At 35.5% G+C, this 17,703-nt stretch overlaps 1 protein-coding gene across 3 annotated transcripts in view; it reads left to right on the top strand.

The window, feature by feature from the left end:
- The window catches only part of GRB14 (growth factor receptor bound protein 14), a 180,086-nt gene extending 162,625 nt beyond the window's left edge, over window positions 1-17,461 (top strand). Inside the window, exons 9-14 of one of the 3 annotated variants that reach the window (XM_059052378.2) lie at window positions 6,283-6,363; window positions 11,243-11,359; window positions 11,451-11,523; window positions 11,645-11,732; window positions 13,917-14,010; window positions 15,320-17,461. In XM_059052378.2, coding sequence (XP_058908361.1) covers window positions 6,283-6,363; window positions 11,243-11,359; window positions 11,451-11,523; window positions 11,645-11,732; window positions 13,917-14,010; window positions 15,320-15,466 — 600 coding nt within the window. In that variant the 3' untranslated portion in view covers window positions 15,467-17,461. The remainder of the gene's footprint in view (window positions 1-6,282; window positions 6,364-11,242; window positions 11,360-11,450; window positions 11,524-11,644; window positions 11,733-13,916; window positions 14,011-15,319) is intronic. The other 2 variants (XM_067026214.1, XM_067026213.1) reach the window with 2 other exon arrangements.
- Window positions 17,462-17,703: the final 242 nt, after the last annotated feature.

Here is a 17,703-nt window from a genome sequence, read left to right as displayed (position 1 = left end):
AATCTCACTGCAGGTGTGAATTTCTATTAAACATTGGGAGTACCATCAAAGTTTGAAAATACCTGTATTTCAAAACTCAGAAGACTCACTATGAATCCATGTGTGTATGTGAGGAAGAAGAAAAATAACCACCACCGAATGCGTGTATTTTATTTTTTATCTGAAAGATAAACATTTCCAGAGTAGAGTGCAATAACCTAATACATTTATCTTGTGTGTGTGGAGTATTCCATTTTTTAAAATGTTCTGAGTTTTATTTTTGTGTAAGAGTATTACATATATAGCAAGTATAACTGACTGAAATTTCTCCTGTCCGTGACTTAGTCTGCATTTTAAAAACATTGCCATCAATCTGATGTGAAGTATATTTAAAATGTGCCCACCTGAATATGTTTAGTGCAGTTGTTTTATGTTTTATTTAAGTGTTGTGTGAATTGCTTTCTATAGTTTAATGCAAATTATTTTATAGCTATATTATTCAAACATTTACCTTTGTGCTAAGTAAAAATTACCACTTCCATAAGCAAAATTTATTGGTAAGCATCTTGACAAGGAGTAAGAATGTTCTAAAAGTTGGTAGGGGAGAGAGACACAGAACTGATTTCTTCCAGGATGTATAGAAAACACATTTATTTTCAAAACTTGTATGCTAGCAAATTTAGCACAACTTTAAATTTATAATTATAAGACTTATCGACCATTTTCTTTTAAGAAGGGCAGAATAATCAGAATCAGAATTACTCATTGTCATACCAGGTTTGCAAGAAAGTTTTATTTTCTATTCTTTTACTTTTTTAAAAATTGAGGTGAAATTCACATAACATAAAATTAACCAAATTAACTGTTTTTAATGTGAACAATTCAGAGGCATTGAGTACATTCAAAATGTTGTGCAATTGCCACCTCTGTCTAGTTCCAAAACATTTTTTTCACCTCAAAAGAAGACTCCATACCCATTAAGCAGTTATTCCCAGCCCCTGGCAACCACTAATCCATGTTCTGTCTCTATGGATTTACCAATTTGGATATTTCATAGAAATGGAATCATACAATATGTGACGTTTTGGGTCTGGCTTCTTCACTTAGTGTAATGATTTGTGGTTCATCCATGTTGTAGCAGCATGTATCAGTACTTCATTCCTTTTTATGGCTGAATAATATTCCATTGTATGTGTGTTGTTTAACGTATATATATGTTAAATAAACAATTTATCTACTGATGGGTATTTGGATTGTTTCTACCTTTTCACTATTGTGAATAGTGCTGCTATGAAAATGTCTATACACGTATTTGTCTGAGTAACAGTTTTCAGTTTTTTTGATATATACCTAAAAATGGAATTGCTGGTCATATGGTAATTCTATGTTTAACTTTTAAAAAAATTTATTTATTTTATTTATTTATTTTTGGCTGTGTTGGGTCTTTGCTGCTGTGTGCAGGCTTTCCCTAGTTGTGGCGAGCAGGGGCTACTCTTCGTTGCAGTGCGCGGGCTTCTCATTGTGGTGGCCTCTCAGTGCAGAGCATGGGCTCTAGATGTGCGGGCTTCAGTAGCTGCAGCACACAGACTCAGTAGCTGTGGCTCACGGGCTCTAGAGTGCAAGCTTGGTAGCTGTGGCGCATGGGCTTAGTTGCTCCATGGCACGTGGGATCTTCCCGGACCAGGGATCGAACCCACGTCCCCTGTATTGGCAGGCGGATTCTTAACCACTGCACCACCAGGGAAGCCTATGTTTTTGATGAATTGCGAAAATGTTTTCCACAGAGGCTAAACCATTTTACATTCCCACCAGAAATGTATAAGAATTCCAGTTTCTCCATATCCTCACCAACACTTGTTATTTTCCACTTAAAAAAAAAAATACTCATCCTAGTGTGTGTGAAGTGGTAGAAAGAAAGTTTTTTAAAGTAATTTAAAGGAAGCTTTTGGGGCTTCCCAGGTGGCACAGTGGTTGAGAATCCGCCTGCCGATGCAGGGGATATGGGTTCGTGCTCCGGTCCGGGAAGATCCCACGTGCCGCGGAGCAGCTAGGCCCGTGAGCCATGGCTGCTGAGCCTGCGCGTCCGGAGCCTGTGCTCCCCAACGGGAGAGGCCACAACAGTGAGAGGCCCGCGTACGGAAAAAAATAAAAAATAAAAAAATAAAAATAAAGGAAACTTTTGGATTAACTGTGTAATTTTCTTCCTTTTGCTGTTATGGCAGAAAAGTTACCTTTTTATTAGAGATTTATTTGTCGTTTATTTGATTTATTTATTCGAGATTTGTTTGTTTCTCAAATAGTCTACTGTCAAAATGGCTGTCATGATTTTGGTTTCAACAAATCTTAGAAATCTTGATTCTTTGAAACCCTCATGATAAGTAGTCACTTCTGTTTGCTCTCATTGTCGTAAAATGTAAAACAAACAAACAAACAAAATGAAGAAGAGAAAAGTACTTTAGAGTGTCTTGGAAACCAACCAGTCAAAGCAGTAGTAACTAGGTAACTAGGGATATGCATTGGAATCACCTGAAGTGCTTTCTGAAGCTCCATGTGCCCAGCCCCATCCTGGGGGATCCCAAGTTAGTGATTTGAGTTCCAGGTGTCTGCCTGATTAAGAAACACTGAGGTCATCCAGTCCTTTTACAGATAAAGAAGCTGACACTCTTTGGTAGACTTTACTCCATCACAGTTGTGGTAGAGAACATATCTTGAGGTCTCAGGTTTTCTCTCCCCATCCATCAGAACCCTGTAAGTCCAGCCTAGGCTGGTGGAGGAGATACTTTCCAACCTTGTAGCCAAGTCTTTCTCCCTTCTAAGGGGCTCAAACTCAAACACCCAACACAGAAGCAGGTGGTAAACCCACCTCCTTTAATCAGTCTTTCAGTGACTCTGACATGCCATTGATTTTACTAGGATGCTCCATTATTTTTTGTATAACTAGAAAGATGAGAATTATGCCAATAAAATTGTGATATGATGTTTCATATCACTTATAATTTTTATTTTCATTTGAATATTTAGATTTATTTAGGCCTATAGTCCTGATTTTCACCATTTTTGTTGATGTTATCAATTTTGTGTATACACACAGATATATATGTATGTGTATATGTATATACATATATATGAAATAAGTTAGTTGAGGTACTCTTAAAACTTCTTCATATTCTCCATCTGGCTTTTCTGAATCATTCTCATTTCAGAGTCATGGATACTCATATTTTCCACAGATTAACCAGCTCCGTGGTTCAAGAGCTTTGGGGAGGCATCATCTCTCAGATGAGTGCTCTGCCATGGTCTGTGGAGTTGTCTTTCTAGCCACTGGCATTCCTTTTGCAAGGTTTTCATGCTAATGACTTCTTAATCCCGTATCAGTTTCAGGCAATGGCAAGTCACTTTGCCCACAGTGAATATAAGATGCCATAGATTATAATACAGATTGTTAGTTTGAAAACAAATGTGTGTCTAAGAAATGATGAAAAGTACTAAAAGCTTTCTTTGTTCTTTCTATATCCAGAATGCTCAGTTTCTGGAAGACTGTCTCCTTCTTACCTTTTTTTTTTCTCTTGTTTGACTCTTCTCAAAGCCTCTTTCAAGTCACAGATGCCCAGTTTAAAGATGCTCTGTTGTATTAGTTTTGTATAGCTGCTGTAATACATTGCCACCAACCTAGTGGCTTAAAACACAAATTTATTATCCTATACCTCTGTCATTTAGAAGTCTGAAATGGGTCTTATTGGCCTAAAAGCAAGGTGTCAACAGCAATATCCAGCTGAGTCCTTTCCATGCTGCCATTTTTCTGGTTCTCTCTTCTGGTTCTGGATAAGGACCCTTGTGATTACATTGGATCTACCAGGATAATCCAAGATAATCACGTCATTTCAAAGTCAGCTGATTAGGGACTTCCCTGGTGGTCCGGTGGTTAAGAATGCACTTCCACTGCAGGGGGCACAGGTTTGATCCATAGTGGGGGAACTAAGATCCCTCATGCTGTGCGGCGTGGCCAGAAAATAAATGTAAAACAAACAAGTCAGCTGATTAGCACCCTTAATTGTATCTGCAACCTTATTTCCCCTTTGCCAGGTAGCCTAATATATTCACAGGTTCTAGGGATTAGGGTGTGGACATATATGGGGACCATTATTCTGCTACCACATCTGTGTTCCCTGTTTATTTCAGTTATGGCAAAGTGTTTCCAGATGAGGCTGGAAATAGAGGCCAGCACCAGTGAGGTCCTTTATCATGGAGCCAATGAGAAACCACCACGGTTTCAAATAGGAAAGTGATATGATCTGTTTTACACTTGAAAATAATCAGTTAGAGGAAGCCTGGGCCTGCCAGCACAGACACATTTGAGGCTCTCTAATAGGGGACTGGCAGCTTGTTGTCAGTGGGGCACTGGTTTGATCCCCCTGGCTGGTGCAGCTGGGCTCACCTGGTGTTAGAGGTAGCTTTTGCTCATCTCCTTTGGTTGTCTGTCATGTTATTTCCAGAGTTTATCATTGTACCTAGTAGCGAGGAGCAGGGAAAGACTAGTCTATGTTATGTTGGCTGGACCAGAAGTGTCCTTCTTCTTTTCATGATGTGTTATTTATTAGATATAGCCTCCCCCAAGAATTTGGCTGCTTGTTTTCTTTTCCTTTCTTTTTCATATACACATGTAAACTCTTCATGTAGCATCAGATAGAGATATTCCCATTCTCTTGGGAGAATTCCAGTTACGTATAGAATCAGAAAAAATCAGAAGACTTAGAAAAGGGGAGATTTGCTCGTGTACAGTGTCCTAGTTACATGTTGTTTTTTCCCCTTCCCTTCAGTTAGAACTCTGCTAGTTTCTCTCTAACACATTTTGGTCCCTTATCTGCCCCTGCATAGGACAGGGAAATGTTAAGGTGACCCATGCCCTACCCCTTAGCCAGAGTTAACTTTCAACAGCACAGAAGCAACTTCCTAACACCACAGGTACCAGGGACAATACATCTTTGAAGGAAACAGTCTTTCTTATTAGTAGGTAGCAGGCTTTTCACTGCAGGTAAATAAAAGGTGTCCAAGCAGCATGTCCTTGTGAAAGTGTGGTTGCAGGCTATTGTATATTCTCCAAATGAACTTGACTAGGAATTAAGCTCCTCTGTCTTCTTTTTAAAGTTACTGTAGGCTTAGAGTTGATTTAAAACAAATTTCATTAGGTCCTATTAATGTCAATCAAACCTTAAATTAAAAAATAATTTTTATAAGTTGGGAAATAATTGGATAAAGAAGTCAACACAGAGAATTTTAAATGACTGTATTCATGTTAAAAGCAAAATCTTGAAAACAGTGACTCCCCTCACCTCCCTCTGATTTTTTGCCTAATTACCAAATATATCCACTTTGCTGCAATTGCTTTTAAGAAAATAGTTTTTAGTAGAGAAACAGCTCTGTTAGAATGTTTAAATGGAATTCATCCTAAGGGTAAGATTGGTTTCCATGGTGTCTCTTCAATCTCTTTTATATCGGACCTACTTTTAAGTTCATAATGGCTCCATGAAATGGAGGGCCATGGCAGTTGGCATTCTTAATGTTACTCAAACTAACAATCCAATTATACTCTAGACCCACTTTCCAATTGTAGCCTAGCAGTCCAGTTCTTACATTGCTACCTCTTGAAAGTAAAGCCTCTGTAGTTCTTATCTACTGCTCTTTACACTGTATGCTATGACTCTTTGTCTGAAATCAGCCTGATTTCCCACCATTTTGATTTCCCTGAATTTAAAGCCAAAAATTAAACAATGCCCTAAGAGTACTGTTACCAGAGGGTGATACAGTGCCAAGAATCTTCAAAATAGGACCAAGTTTATGGATTACAAAAGACAATGTAATTCATCAATCAATCATTGAAGAATTATGGTAAATTTTACCCAGTTTTGCTTAGGATGTGTGTTAGATTCTCAGAGTCTTTGTACCATAAAGTCGGGCACCCTTCCCAAGTGAGCTTTCTTATTGCTAAGCTCCAAATGGTTTTGGTGCTATTGACACTAAGAATAATGAGTAGGAGTGTCAGTTCCAGATCTTTATATTGTGAGCTAGAACTTAAGTGTGGGTCCAAATAAAAAACACTGTCTTTTAAACTGTACTATTTAGGACACTAAAATTTTACCATTCAAAAGTATGGCTACTTTACTTATTTGTTTTAAGGAAAGCTTATAATTTTCAGTTTTTATATTGATGATGTATAATTAATGAAAGTGTTGATTTTCAAAAGTTGTAGTAAAACTCTGTGTAGTAAAAGTGGTGGGAATGTGTTTTTATTTATTTATTCTGCAGTATGGCATGCAGCTGTACCAGAATTACATGCATCCATATCAAGGTAGAAGTGGCTGCAGTTCTCAGAGTATATCACCCATGGTAAGCACCAAGTTTTTGAACCTACATTTTATTTTATATTTACATTAATTTGCAATCACATTACATTATAAATGTACATTTCCTTTTGGTCAAGTAACTTTTTGGCACCATCCTACTATCATGTTATATTGAACTTTTTTGGGGGGATTTTATATTATTGCAGCCTATGTGATAAAATCATAATAATCGTGCACACATGAAGTATTCAATTAAAATAATGTTTTATGTTAAAGAAAAACTTTAAATATTTGAAAGAATTATGAGAGTGATTCTTTGTCATTACATTTGAGGACTGGATTTTAATAAGATAATTTATAGAACATTGTCCTTGAGATTGTAGATCTTTCTTAATTATTGATTTGATTGTGGGTTTATTTATTTATTTAAATATTAATTCTGGGATTATCATAACCTGTGAGCGCTTTTGCATTCTGACTTTCTAACAATTAAATTTTTAAAGTTCCATGTCCTTGAAAAGCATACTGCTCTCCAGGAAACCCAAAAGATGCAAAAGCCAAAATACAGGTTGTGCATTGCATTAAGACTAGCACCGCTTCACAGATTTATACCAAATGCCACTTGGATATTTACAGGCAGATACATTTTTTTCCCTTCTTTGGGACCTAATTTTAATTTCCTGTGCATTTACACAAGAAATTTATTTCTGAACTCCAAGTTTATGTTCTGCTATTTTTGCTTGTGCTCCTTAATATTGAGTATATTAGGAATTCAGAAGTAGGAGCCCATGTTACAATCAGCTAACATGCTACATTTCCACTTAGGTTAAAACATGTGTTTCACGGCTGTGACCAAAGAAGTTGCATTTTCCCACATGTAACGTAGCATATAAATGCTCAGCTCTAGGAATAAGGCATGGAATAATGATTATGAAGTCTAATATGGCAAAAGACTAATATGGCAAAAGAACTCCAATGCTGTACTTACGTTGCTTTACGTTATGGAAGAGTAACTTTTCATTTTTGTATCATATTACTTTTTAGCCCTAAAATAGGAAACTAAGGAATGTAATGAATTTTTTATAAAAGCAATAGCTTTAAGGTGAGAATTTTTACAATTTGTCAGCTTACCATAATCTTTTAATTCATATATGTATATATGAATAATGAATTTTATTATCTTAATCCTTTCCTAAATCCTTCTAAATTTCTTTTAAAGTTATTAGGATGAGCTTGTTAATAACAGCCATGATTTGGAGGCAGCTATTATTTAGTGTCCTCTTAATCATAGAAGGAAATGTTATAAAGTAAGTACTTTCTAGTCTCATCACTGTCATTAGTGTACAAATATGGTACTATTCTTGCTTCTTTCTGTTGAAAGTGATCCCACTGTTGATAAATATGTCTATGGCATTTTGGCTAATGTGGCTTTACTTGTTCAGCACCTTGTATAAGAAAAGACACTCCTTGAATGAATTGGCTGTAAATAGGGATAGAAGGACAGGAGGTTTAAGTCTCTGTGTGATGAGGACAAGGACCTGTCCTGTATGGCAGTTGACATGATCAGAGAGAATAGCATCAAGAATTATATCTCTACTCTTCTTAATTTTCATGAAGGAAACTAAGAAGGTTGGGGAGGTGTTTGTGTTTATTTTGGTGTCTATACAGAATCCCAGGATAATTTCTACATTATCATGAAAGAATCAGTGACCTATATCCTGGATGCCAGTGTCTCTCACCTGCCTCTGCTGGTTTGCCTTGAGGCCCCATGTTCAAGGAACGACAGGGAAAAGTTCACATATTTTATAGTTTTAAAGGAACAATATTGTCTTCTTCTCCAGGGATTCATTTTGAGAAGGGAAATGAGAAAAAAATTATCATGCCATAATGAACATCATAACTATATATAGCACATAATAGCCATCCCATCAGCCTTTGAAATGAGAATCATCAGCAGATATTTCAAGAAGCCAAATGTATTTGGTCCTTTTTAGTATAATAAAAAGGATTCATTTAAAGGAGCATCTGTTAATATGGTCCTGGCCAGAACAAGGGGATGGGAAAAACAAGTCAATTGAAGTTTTTATTATTTTTCACATTTGACTCTGAGCTAGACATCCCAAACTGCACTTTCTTCCCTGTACCTCCCATTCTGTGATACATAAAAGAACCTTAGATAGGGCCTGTTACTATCTTTACCATAAGCGTGACCTTGATGGAGTCACTGCTGTCCTACAGTATAAAATAAGGGGGACAGTTGCATGATCTCTAGAATCGATTACACCTCTGATGTCCTGTGGCTCTGTATGACACTGATGAGAGAACAATGTCTGAGGAAATCCTGTGCCCTCTTGCTAAGGCCTGTGCTGCACGTTTATGTAGCTCTTTCAAGTGGGGTGACAGGGAGTGAGTGACTACGAGTTGCTGCTTAGCTAAGCTGCCTGAAAAACATTTCATGTTCCAACCTCACTAAAAGTGTTTGGATCTGATCTCGAGGTGTGGTCTGGATAATCCAGGATATACCCAAGCCTCTTCTCTCTTAAAAAGAGAGGCATGCCATTAAAATCATGGACCCTTTTTTAGGGCTTGCCCTATTTATCCCACCAGAAGGAAGAGCTAGAAAAAGGGACAAATATTTGAGAAATACACTGATTCTGAATGTTATCAACATCGCTTTTCTATGTGAAAGAAACTGAGCTGAAAATGACCTTTTGGTTCAAGTCAGATTTTGCTTCACTTCCATTTCTTTGTCCACTAAAGGTAAACTATTAATTTTTCATCTACCACCTGCCATTCAGTAGAAAACATTTTCTATATTCCTGTGTTTTCCCCTAGTGTAGTTAATGTAGCAAATGAAAATACTTATTTGTATCGTAGACTCCCTACTTAAGTCAAGTAATTATTTAACATGGGATCTTACTTTACATTTCAGCCTGTCATATTATAGGAGAAAAATGAAAAAAAGAATAAGAACTGGTTATGTTTATTTTTGTTTCCTAACGGTATTTTTATGGTATCAGAACCTTGTGATTACAGAGCCCATCTTGGCATGTGAAGGCAGAGATATTATAAGGATAAAGCTATCATTATGATTGAGATTAGTTACTCTCTGGCTTGGGCAGGTGGAAGCTTTTCATTAATGTCAGCAAAGCAAAAGTATATCCATCTGGTCCACAGCCCAGCACAGAAGATCACGGGGTGAGAAGGGCAAAGTAAGGTGTGACAGCAAATAGAGATTACAGAGACAGCATCTGTCTGGAAAGAGCAGCTGTCAGTTATGAAGGCTCCTATAACAAATGAAAGATTGCACGCCGGATCTCCAGAAAGAAAGATGAACCGTAATAAGATTGTGGACCACTACAGCAAGATTTCAAGAGGAAATAATAAATGCTAATAAAGTGGGATGTGTAATGCAGTGATAAATGACCCCCCCTACCATTTTTGTATGGACCAGGTTTTGTTTCAAGCAGACATTTGAGTCTGTTAGACCAAGCAGGGTATGGCTGAATCCATGTGGAGAGAGAGAAAATGGTCTTAAGCCAGGGGACTCTAGGTGTATGTTGGCTGATCGTTTACAATGAGATCTCTGGTTTTTCTGTTGCTCTTCTATTAATGACGAGTGGGGAAAAACTATTAAACATTGTTCATGCTGGTTTTGGATGTTTTGTCTTTTAAGAGTTTTAATTCTTATAGATTGACACTTTAAAAAAAAAACATCTTTATTGGAGTATAATTGCTTTACAATGGTGTGTTAGTTTCTGCTTTATAACAAAGTGAATCAGCTATACATTTACATGTATCCCCATATCCCCTCCCTCTTGCATCTCCCTCCTACCCTATCCCACCCCTCTAGGTGGTCACAAAGTACCCAGCTGATCCCGCTGTGCTCTGCGGCTGCTTCCCACTAGCTACCTATTTTACATTTGGTATTGTATATAAGTCCATGCCACGCTCTCACTTCGTCCCAGCTTACCCTTCCCCCTCCCCATGCTGAGTGACACTCTTAACTGAAGATTCTGACAACTGTTTTTTTTTTAGGATGCATGACTTGGGTTGGCACACTTTTAAAAAGATGGTTATGAAGTAGAGCCCTAAACAAAGAAAAAAATAAAAATAAGGTCCAGGTTTTGGATGTTTTATTTTCACCTTCAGAGACTATGAATACAAAAAGTAATTCGCAAAAAAGATGACTTTATTACTTGTTTAAAATTACGTTTGTTTAAAGATGTCTTCCTTTTATATCAGTTCTTCTTTTGTCATTCAGACTTATTTTTGCAGCTCTCATTTTGCCACGTTCATGCTCACAAGATGAAAAAACATTCACGTATTAAATCATATAAATTTTAATATTATGGAGTTACCTGAATTATTTCACTAAATTTCATTTTCTAAGTTAGAGAAAAGTTGATGTGATAAACTTTTAAAATACATATTGTTGGTTTGTTATAAAATATGGGTACTATTTGTTTCTAAAAAAGTGATGTAAGTCAGTCTGTTACAGCTTTAGTGTATCTTGAATCTTAATTGAGTAGATAGATTTGACATTTAAATGATCATTGATGAATCTCAAAGTATAATAGAGAGGTGAGTTTGGAAGTGATGGATCTTCTTAGCCACAGGAAAGGTTATTCTTTTCTAAATATGAAGAGATAGGGTTGCTTTAGAAGAAAGACATGCTTACCTTGAAAGCTTTTAATCTCTTTATTCAACACTTAATTCAATGACCTTAACAAATAACTGTATAACTTATTTAACCAAAATATTTTATAGCACCATTTTCTGTTGAATATGTATTGTTAACTTTTTAATTTCCTGCTAGCCACCTTTGGAACCACATCCTAAAATGGAAACGTACTGCCAGCAAAGCACTGAAGGTAACTTCAAAGATGTTTTCAAGGTAAAAAATGTGCTTTTTTTTCCAGAGAAGTATATCAGAGAATTCCCTGGTAGCAATGGACTTCTCAGGCCAGAAAAGCAGAGTTATAGAAAACCCCACTGAAGCCCTTTCAGTTGCAGTTGAAGAAGGACTAGCTTGGAGGGTACAAATTAGCTTCATGTTCTTCAAAATATTTATGATTTGAATTTGTTTCTCCCCGGAAGTTAAAATTTGTTTCCCACTTCCTTGCACAGAAAAAAGGATGTTTACGCCTGGGCACTCATGGTAGCCCCACTGCGTCTTCACAGAGCTGTGCCACAAACATGGGTATGTCTCTGCGATATGTGCATTTAGATGTAGTCATTGAGGGGTTAGGGTAGAAAGTACACATAATTAAATTGTGATCATTTCAAACAAATCTTTGTATTCCTCCACTTTATTTCTTCAGCTATCCACCGGTCCCAACCATGGTTTCACCACAAAATTTCCAGAGAGGAAGCTCAGCGATTGATCATTCAGCAAGGCCTAGTAGATGGGTAAGTTTGATTTTGAGTAACACTGATTTTGATTTCTCCTATAATCAGTAATGACTTATTCAACACACACACAGAGTTTTGACTTCAGCTTATTAAAACAGAAGTGACTTTATAAGAATGGTTGTCATTGAATCCTAGCAATACCTATACAGTACCTGTTACATAGTGTGTGGTTAGTATTTGCACATAAGGAGAAGATAGCTGAACAGGATGCTCTGCTCTTAACCAGTGATCACTAATATTACCCATTCTGTGCATCTCAGATATTAATTGATGGGGGGAAAACTGAACTTGTTTTGGCGTGTCAACATTTTGATTTGAACAAATAGTATGTTTGCAAAGTATGGTTTGTGTCATGACCCTATCTTATGTGTTAGACATTTTTTTAGGTTTGATGCAGGGTGTGTTAAAGTAAAAATCTGTTTCTTATATATTTAGACTGTCTTATTTTTTTCTTTCTGTTTACATCCCTATTTTCTTTTCTCTAAATTTTAACAGTTTAAAGGAATATAAACCTATGAAAACAGTACTTTTTGACTCTTCTCATGTTATCTTTTTTAGTGGGGTATCACAGAAGAGACAGGAGAAACAAAGTTTATTATGCAAGATTTATGATCTAAGGAATTTTCTTTGTCTCAGATTACTCACTATTTCAGATATCAATACTTCCTATAATACTAGCTGAATTCTCTTCCCAAATGCAATACAAGTTAAGGAGCTTGTATTGAGGTTTGGATGAGAAATAAAACCAGCATCAATTTAAACAAGTGGTAATGGGATCTTATATCTTCATGGTTGGCTTAAAATGATGGCAAAATTTCAAGGTGATTTAATACTGACATTTGGATAAAAATGCACCTTCACATGGAAGATTGTTAATAGCAAGTCAGCATTTCAGTAGACTCTAAATAAGAAAATATTTCAATATACTTCTCTTCATGGAACACAGTCTTTTCAGATATAAATCTGAGCAATCAGCAGAATTACTACCTAAGACCAAGAAAAGAACTAAATCACAAAGAATTGTCAAAATGTTTTGGAGGATTATAATTTCCCTTATTTCTGAGCCCATTTTTTTGTAAATTGAATGAAATAATTGCATAAAGAATGACAGTATCTTTACTTTTTAAAATTTTTAATTAAAAAATGGGTTATTTGGGGTATTCTTTTGGAAAGATGTGATGATGCCAGGCAATCCACTAGGTGGTAGTGGTGATCTACTCAGGAATGGGGAGAGAATTGAGCTTGATTGACCAGTGAAACTCCCTTTTGTCCCATCTCCTAGAGATGTAATGTCGGAATCTCACACAGCACAGACGAAATGGATAATCTCCTCAGACATCTGTGATGGTCAGATTTGGCTGTCTCTTCGCCCAGGCACAGTGAGATTAGTATTGGAGTCACCAGTGGGGACTGTTTGCACAGTCTGTTTGCCAACAATTAATATAAAGCTGGTTATGCACTGAATTGCCAGTTAATAAGAATCCACGCCTGGCGGCATTTTTCTCAGGCCATTAGGCCACGTCTTGTTTTTCTAGCCTGTTATAGAGGCTTTTCTGCTGCATTCTTCAAGGTTAAAGTACATGTTGTTTGGGTGTTTCTTTTACTTAAAATATTTTGCTCAAACATTTAATAAATGATTTCAGGATTGATTTTTTTAGAATATATTTATTTCTCACTTTCTATTGTGTATGTAATAGTAGGAACCAGAATCAAAAGAAAGGATCCAGTGCAGAAGAGGGGGTTAAAAATTATTTCACTCTAAATGATTTTCTTTTTTTAGGGCCTAACATGACCCAGAAGTTAGAATAACAATATGCTAATGCCTTATTCTCTGTACCAAAGAGTTACATGTGAATAACCAGCTTTCCCAGTGGAAAAAGGACATAGCACTAATTATTGATGCCAGCATAGCATTATATTGGTTATTGTGAGCAAGCAATCTGACAAATGGCTGTGTATTTATCCTATTAAAATTAAATTAGCTCTGATGATAGTTTTATAGTATAAGGTTTATGTTATACCATATTGTTTACCATGTTGGATAATCCCATCATTGAATACACAGTAAAGGAAAACTCTGGCTACATTTATGAATATACTTCCTGGATTTGGTACAGGCTATATTTCTATGAAATCCATGAGTAAATGTAGAAAAATATTGAAATCCTTCTCTCTCTTTAGAGTTTTCTTGGTACGGGATAGTCAGAGCAACCCCAAAACGTTCGTACTGTCAATGAGTCATGGACAAAAAATAAAGCACTTTCAAATTATACCAGTAAGTAATTTGTGATTTCATATTCGTATATTACAGATGATCTTAATGCATAAGCTTTTAGAAACTTTCATTTTTTTTGGTTCTTTTATTAAATATAATTTGGGAACTTGTGCTTTGACTAGAGTTAAATTTGGCAGAAATGGTTTTATGAGCCTGAATTAATATAAGAAATACAGGAATTGCAAAAATTAAATTTCCCTTTTCCTATGAAATATAATTTGGTAATATTGTATAGACCCCATGCCACCTATTGTTAAAAGTCCACTGAAAACTCCTCCTGAATTCCTCTAGTGGTTCTTTAAAAATCGTTATTTTCAAGCCCTTTCTCCTCTCTTGTCCCAAAAATGGTTTTTTGGTGTTTTTTGTAGTTTTGTTTTTAATCATTATGGATAGGTACACAGGTGCTGTGGAACTGGAGATCATTATTTAAACTATTCTGAGCACATTTAAACATTTTCTGTAATTCTGCTTTCATGTGGCACAACTTGCTTTGGGATTTTTTTGTTGCTTCTGCTGCTTGTGTGTGTGTGTGTGTACATGTGTGTATGTGTGTGTGCACGTGTATGTATGCATGTGGTCTGTGTATTGGAACCAGATAGTGTGGAACAGAGATTCAGTCTACTTTCAAGAAAGTATTACATCAGATTGCTAAGTTGCTAGTGTTTTCTCTTTTTTTCAATAACCTCTTTTTGGAACTATCCAAAGTCCATGTGAAGTATCTTCCCTACTTCATTGATTTTGTGAGCGATGTCCCTGGCACGTATGAATTGCTTAATGCCTGAAGATCTCACTGCAGAAAACAAAAACAGAAAAACTCCCAAACACTGTCATTCCACTAACACAGTATTTGATTGCTCCAGAATCAGTTTACTGATACAAATTATGGTGAATATTCATTTTTAATATATTAAGTAAGGCTTTAGGTAGACAACAACTAGAAATGGAAATTGATTTTTGTAGGTGGGAGTATTAAAATCTTTTGTTTACTTTTACACTGAATAGTGCCGATTTCTCACTGTGTACTGTAATTGATTCAGAATAATCCTACTATTCTAACTACTGAACGTTAAGAGAATTTAGAGACAGAGAAAGTAGAGCCACACTGCTTACCTTAGGATCAGATGGTATTTCTTTTAAATGCAAGTGAAGTGACAAAGAAGAAGTGGACATGCCATAGCATTCTTTCCACTGTCCTTTAGTATTATAAACACATCAATTTTGGCATTTAAAAATGCAGTATGCAATAGAATATGACTGTCTTTCTAGGTATTTTGCCCTTCTTACCAGTTTGTTGTTTTTCCTGTTGCAGGTGGAAGATGATGGTGAAATGTTCCACACCCTGGATGATGGGCACACAAGATTTACGGATCTAATCCAGCTGGTGGAGTTCTATCAACTCAATAAGGGCGTTCTTCCTTGCAAGCTGAAACATTATTGTGCTAGGATTGCACTTTAGCCAAACGAGAAGTGACTTGTTAAACTGCTGAAGAAAAAGGACTCAAGAAAAAGAAAGACCATAAATAAGGGTGAAAGCATTGCCATAGTGAAAAGAATCTATTTCTCTTACAAGTTACAAAAAATAGTTCGTGCATTACAAATAAGTAAAGATTTGGATTGACATTACCTTCATCATTTAAATATCAATTAGTTAAAATTAAACCTCCGAAAAAAAAATAATCTGGTGTGTTCTTGTGTGATTTTCCATTACTATAATATTTTCTTCAAATATGCACATTTTAAACATCTTTCTGTCCTTATTTACTATAGCAACATTAGAATTCTCAACCACAAAATATGAAAAAAAGTTGGGGCTCAGAATGAATTATTTGTGGACTGAATTTCAATTAACTACTGGTTTTGTAACTTAAGAAGTATGATAAAAACTTGAGTTAACAATTAAAAGAAGCTACTCACAACCTGTTAATAAAACTAAAAACTATTTTGAACTGTATATTTTCTGAGTTTATTATAACCTTAAAATCAAGTCATATTTTGAAATAGCAGCTTAAAATTATTTTGAGGTATTGATATATTGATTTTTTTTCAGGATGACTTTTATTACATGTTAAATTATTAATTATACTATAATATTTACACTGATATTGTACCTATTCGTGACAGGTTATTCACTGCATTTTTTTTCATTCACTTAAGGATTGACTGGAACTATCTACTTGTTTTTAAGGAAATGATTAAAATATAGAGGGGATTTATATAATTTGCACATGCTTTCTCATGGCATGTAATCTGTCACAGTGTAACATTTTTCACATTAATATTTCACATTTGCCCCACGCTGTAACTTTCAGAAGTTTCTTTAGATCCTTATACAACTAGATGATTAACCTGATCAAAATGTTAAAATCAAAGATGCAAAATCTATTAAGATCCTAATAGGTGAATCCCTGCTATTCTCTTTGCCTACTCCCTTTTCATCATCTTACCTTGGCAATGTCGGTATGGAAAAGGTTTTGGAAACGTGAGGCACCCACCTCCCTTATCACCTCACTGAGACCATCTAGAAAGTTTTCATTGGGATTTATAACTCTGTCTTTCCTACTTTTTGTGAGAAGGGTATTCACTGTTCTAAATAAAAGATGAGAAATACAACATTAAATAAACGTTAAAATCATACAAAATATTGCTCATCTCCTCTGATCCTCGTAACCACATTTTGAGAAAGTTAAGAAGATTTTTTAAGAACACTATTTCAAAAATGCATACTGTAGTTTTCAATAAAAGCTATTCATTTTTGGTAATAGAGCATCTGAAAACATTCATACAATGCTAATAAAATCAATTATTACTGAAAAAGAATTACTGGCAGAATTTAAAAAATACTTAATTTGCTTTTAGCCAAAGCAAACCTAATTCTTCTTTTCTTTTTTAAATCTAATTCTTAAAACACTGAAACTTAGAACATAAATCTGATGCTATAAAATATCGATCTGGTGTCTACAAAGGCTTGAATGACACATAGGACCCCTAAATAGAGGAGCAAGAGGTAAACACACTTGACCCTTTCAACTTCGTAGAGTATCTCTGATTATTTCTGACTTACTTCTGATTTATAAAAATACTTTGTGTTTTGAACTGATATGCATTTTCTTATTTTGCACCAGGGTCAAATTGACAATATCAGAAAATGAAATATTTTAAATGCTAGACTCTCATAAATTGACCAATTTGTGCTTGTCTTTGTTATTTGTGCCTCTAACTTAATTCACAATCTAAATTTATTATTGTGGAGTCCAGATTTTGTACGTAATTGCTCATTTTGGTCTTAAAGCATGAGCCAAGAAAAATTATTGAGGAAAGGCTGACATTATCCTTCCTGATTCCTTCTGATAAAGGGTTTTGAACACGTGTGTATGTATGTAAATCTTATATGAAATTAAATCTGAGAGTGCCAGACACATCAAGAGTTAGTACAGTATTAAAATAGATTTCCAAGAAAAATGTGAATTACCTTTGGATTATTTTTCATTTTGGTTTAGCCATGTTTTGCTGTCTTGCACCATTTTAGAGTGGGATTAGGTCAGATTAGCTCTATGTTTTCTTCTTTTTTTTCTTTTCATATGTTGGAGTTAGTATACTTTATTCTCCTAGAAAGAAAAAAAACCCAGCAGATCTGGTCCACATTGTTGTTTTTCATTTTTTTAAATGGAAGAATTATTTATTTTGAAACATTCA

This window comes from Kogia breviceps, chromosome 2, assembly GCF_026419965.1.
Source record: "Kogia breviceps isolate mKogBre1 chromosome 2, mKogBre1 haplotype 1, whole genome shotgun sequence".
Lineage (NCBI taxonomy): Eukaryota > Metazoa > Chordata > Mammalia > Artiodactyla > Physeteridae > Kogia > Kogia breviceps.
The sequence above is the reverse complement of the archived record's forward strand: the minus strand, read 5'-3'. Positions and strand labels throughout refer to the sequence as shown.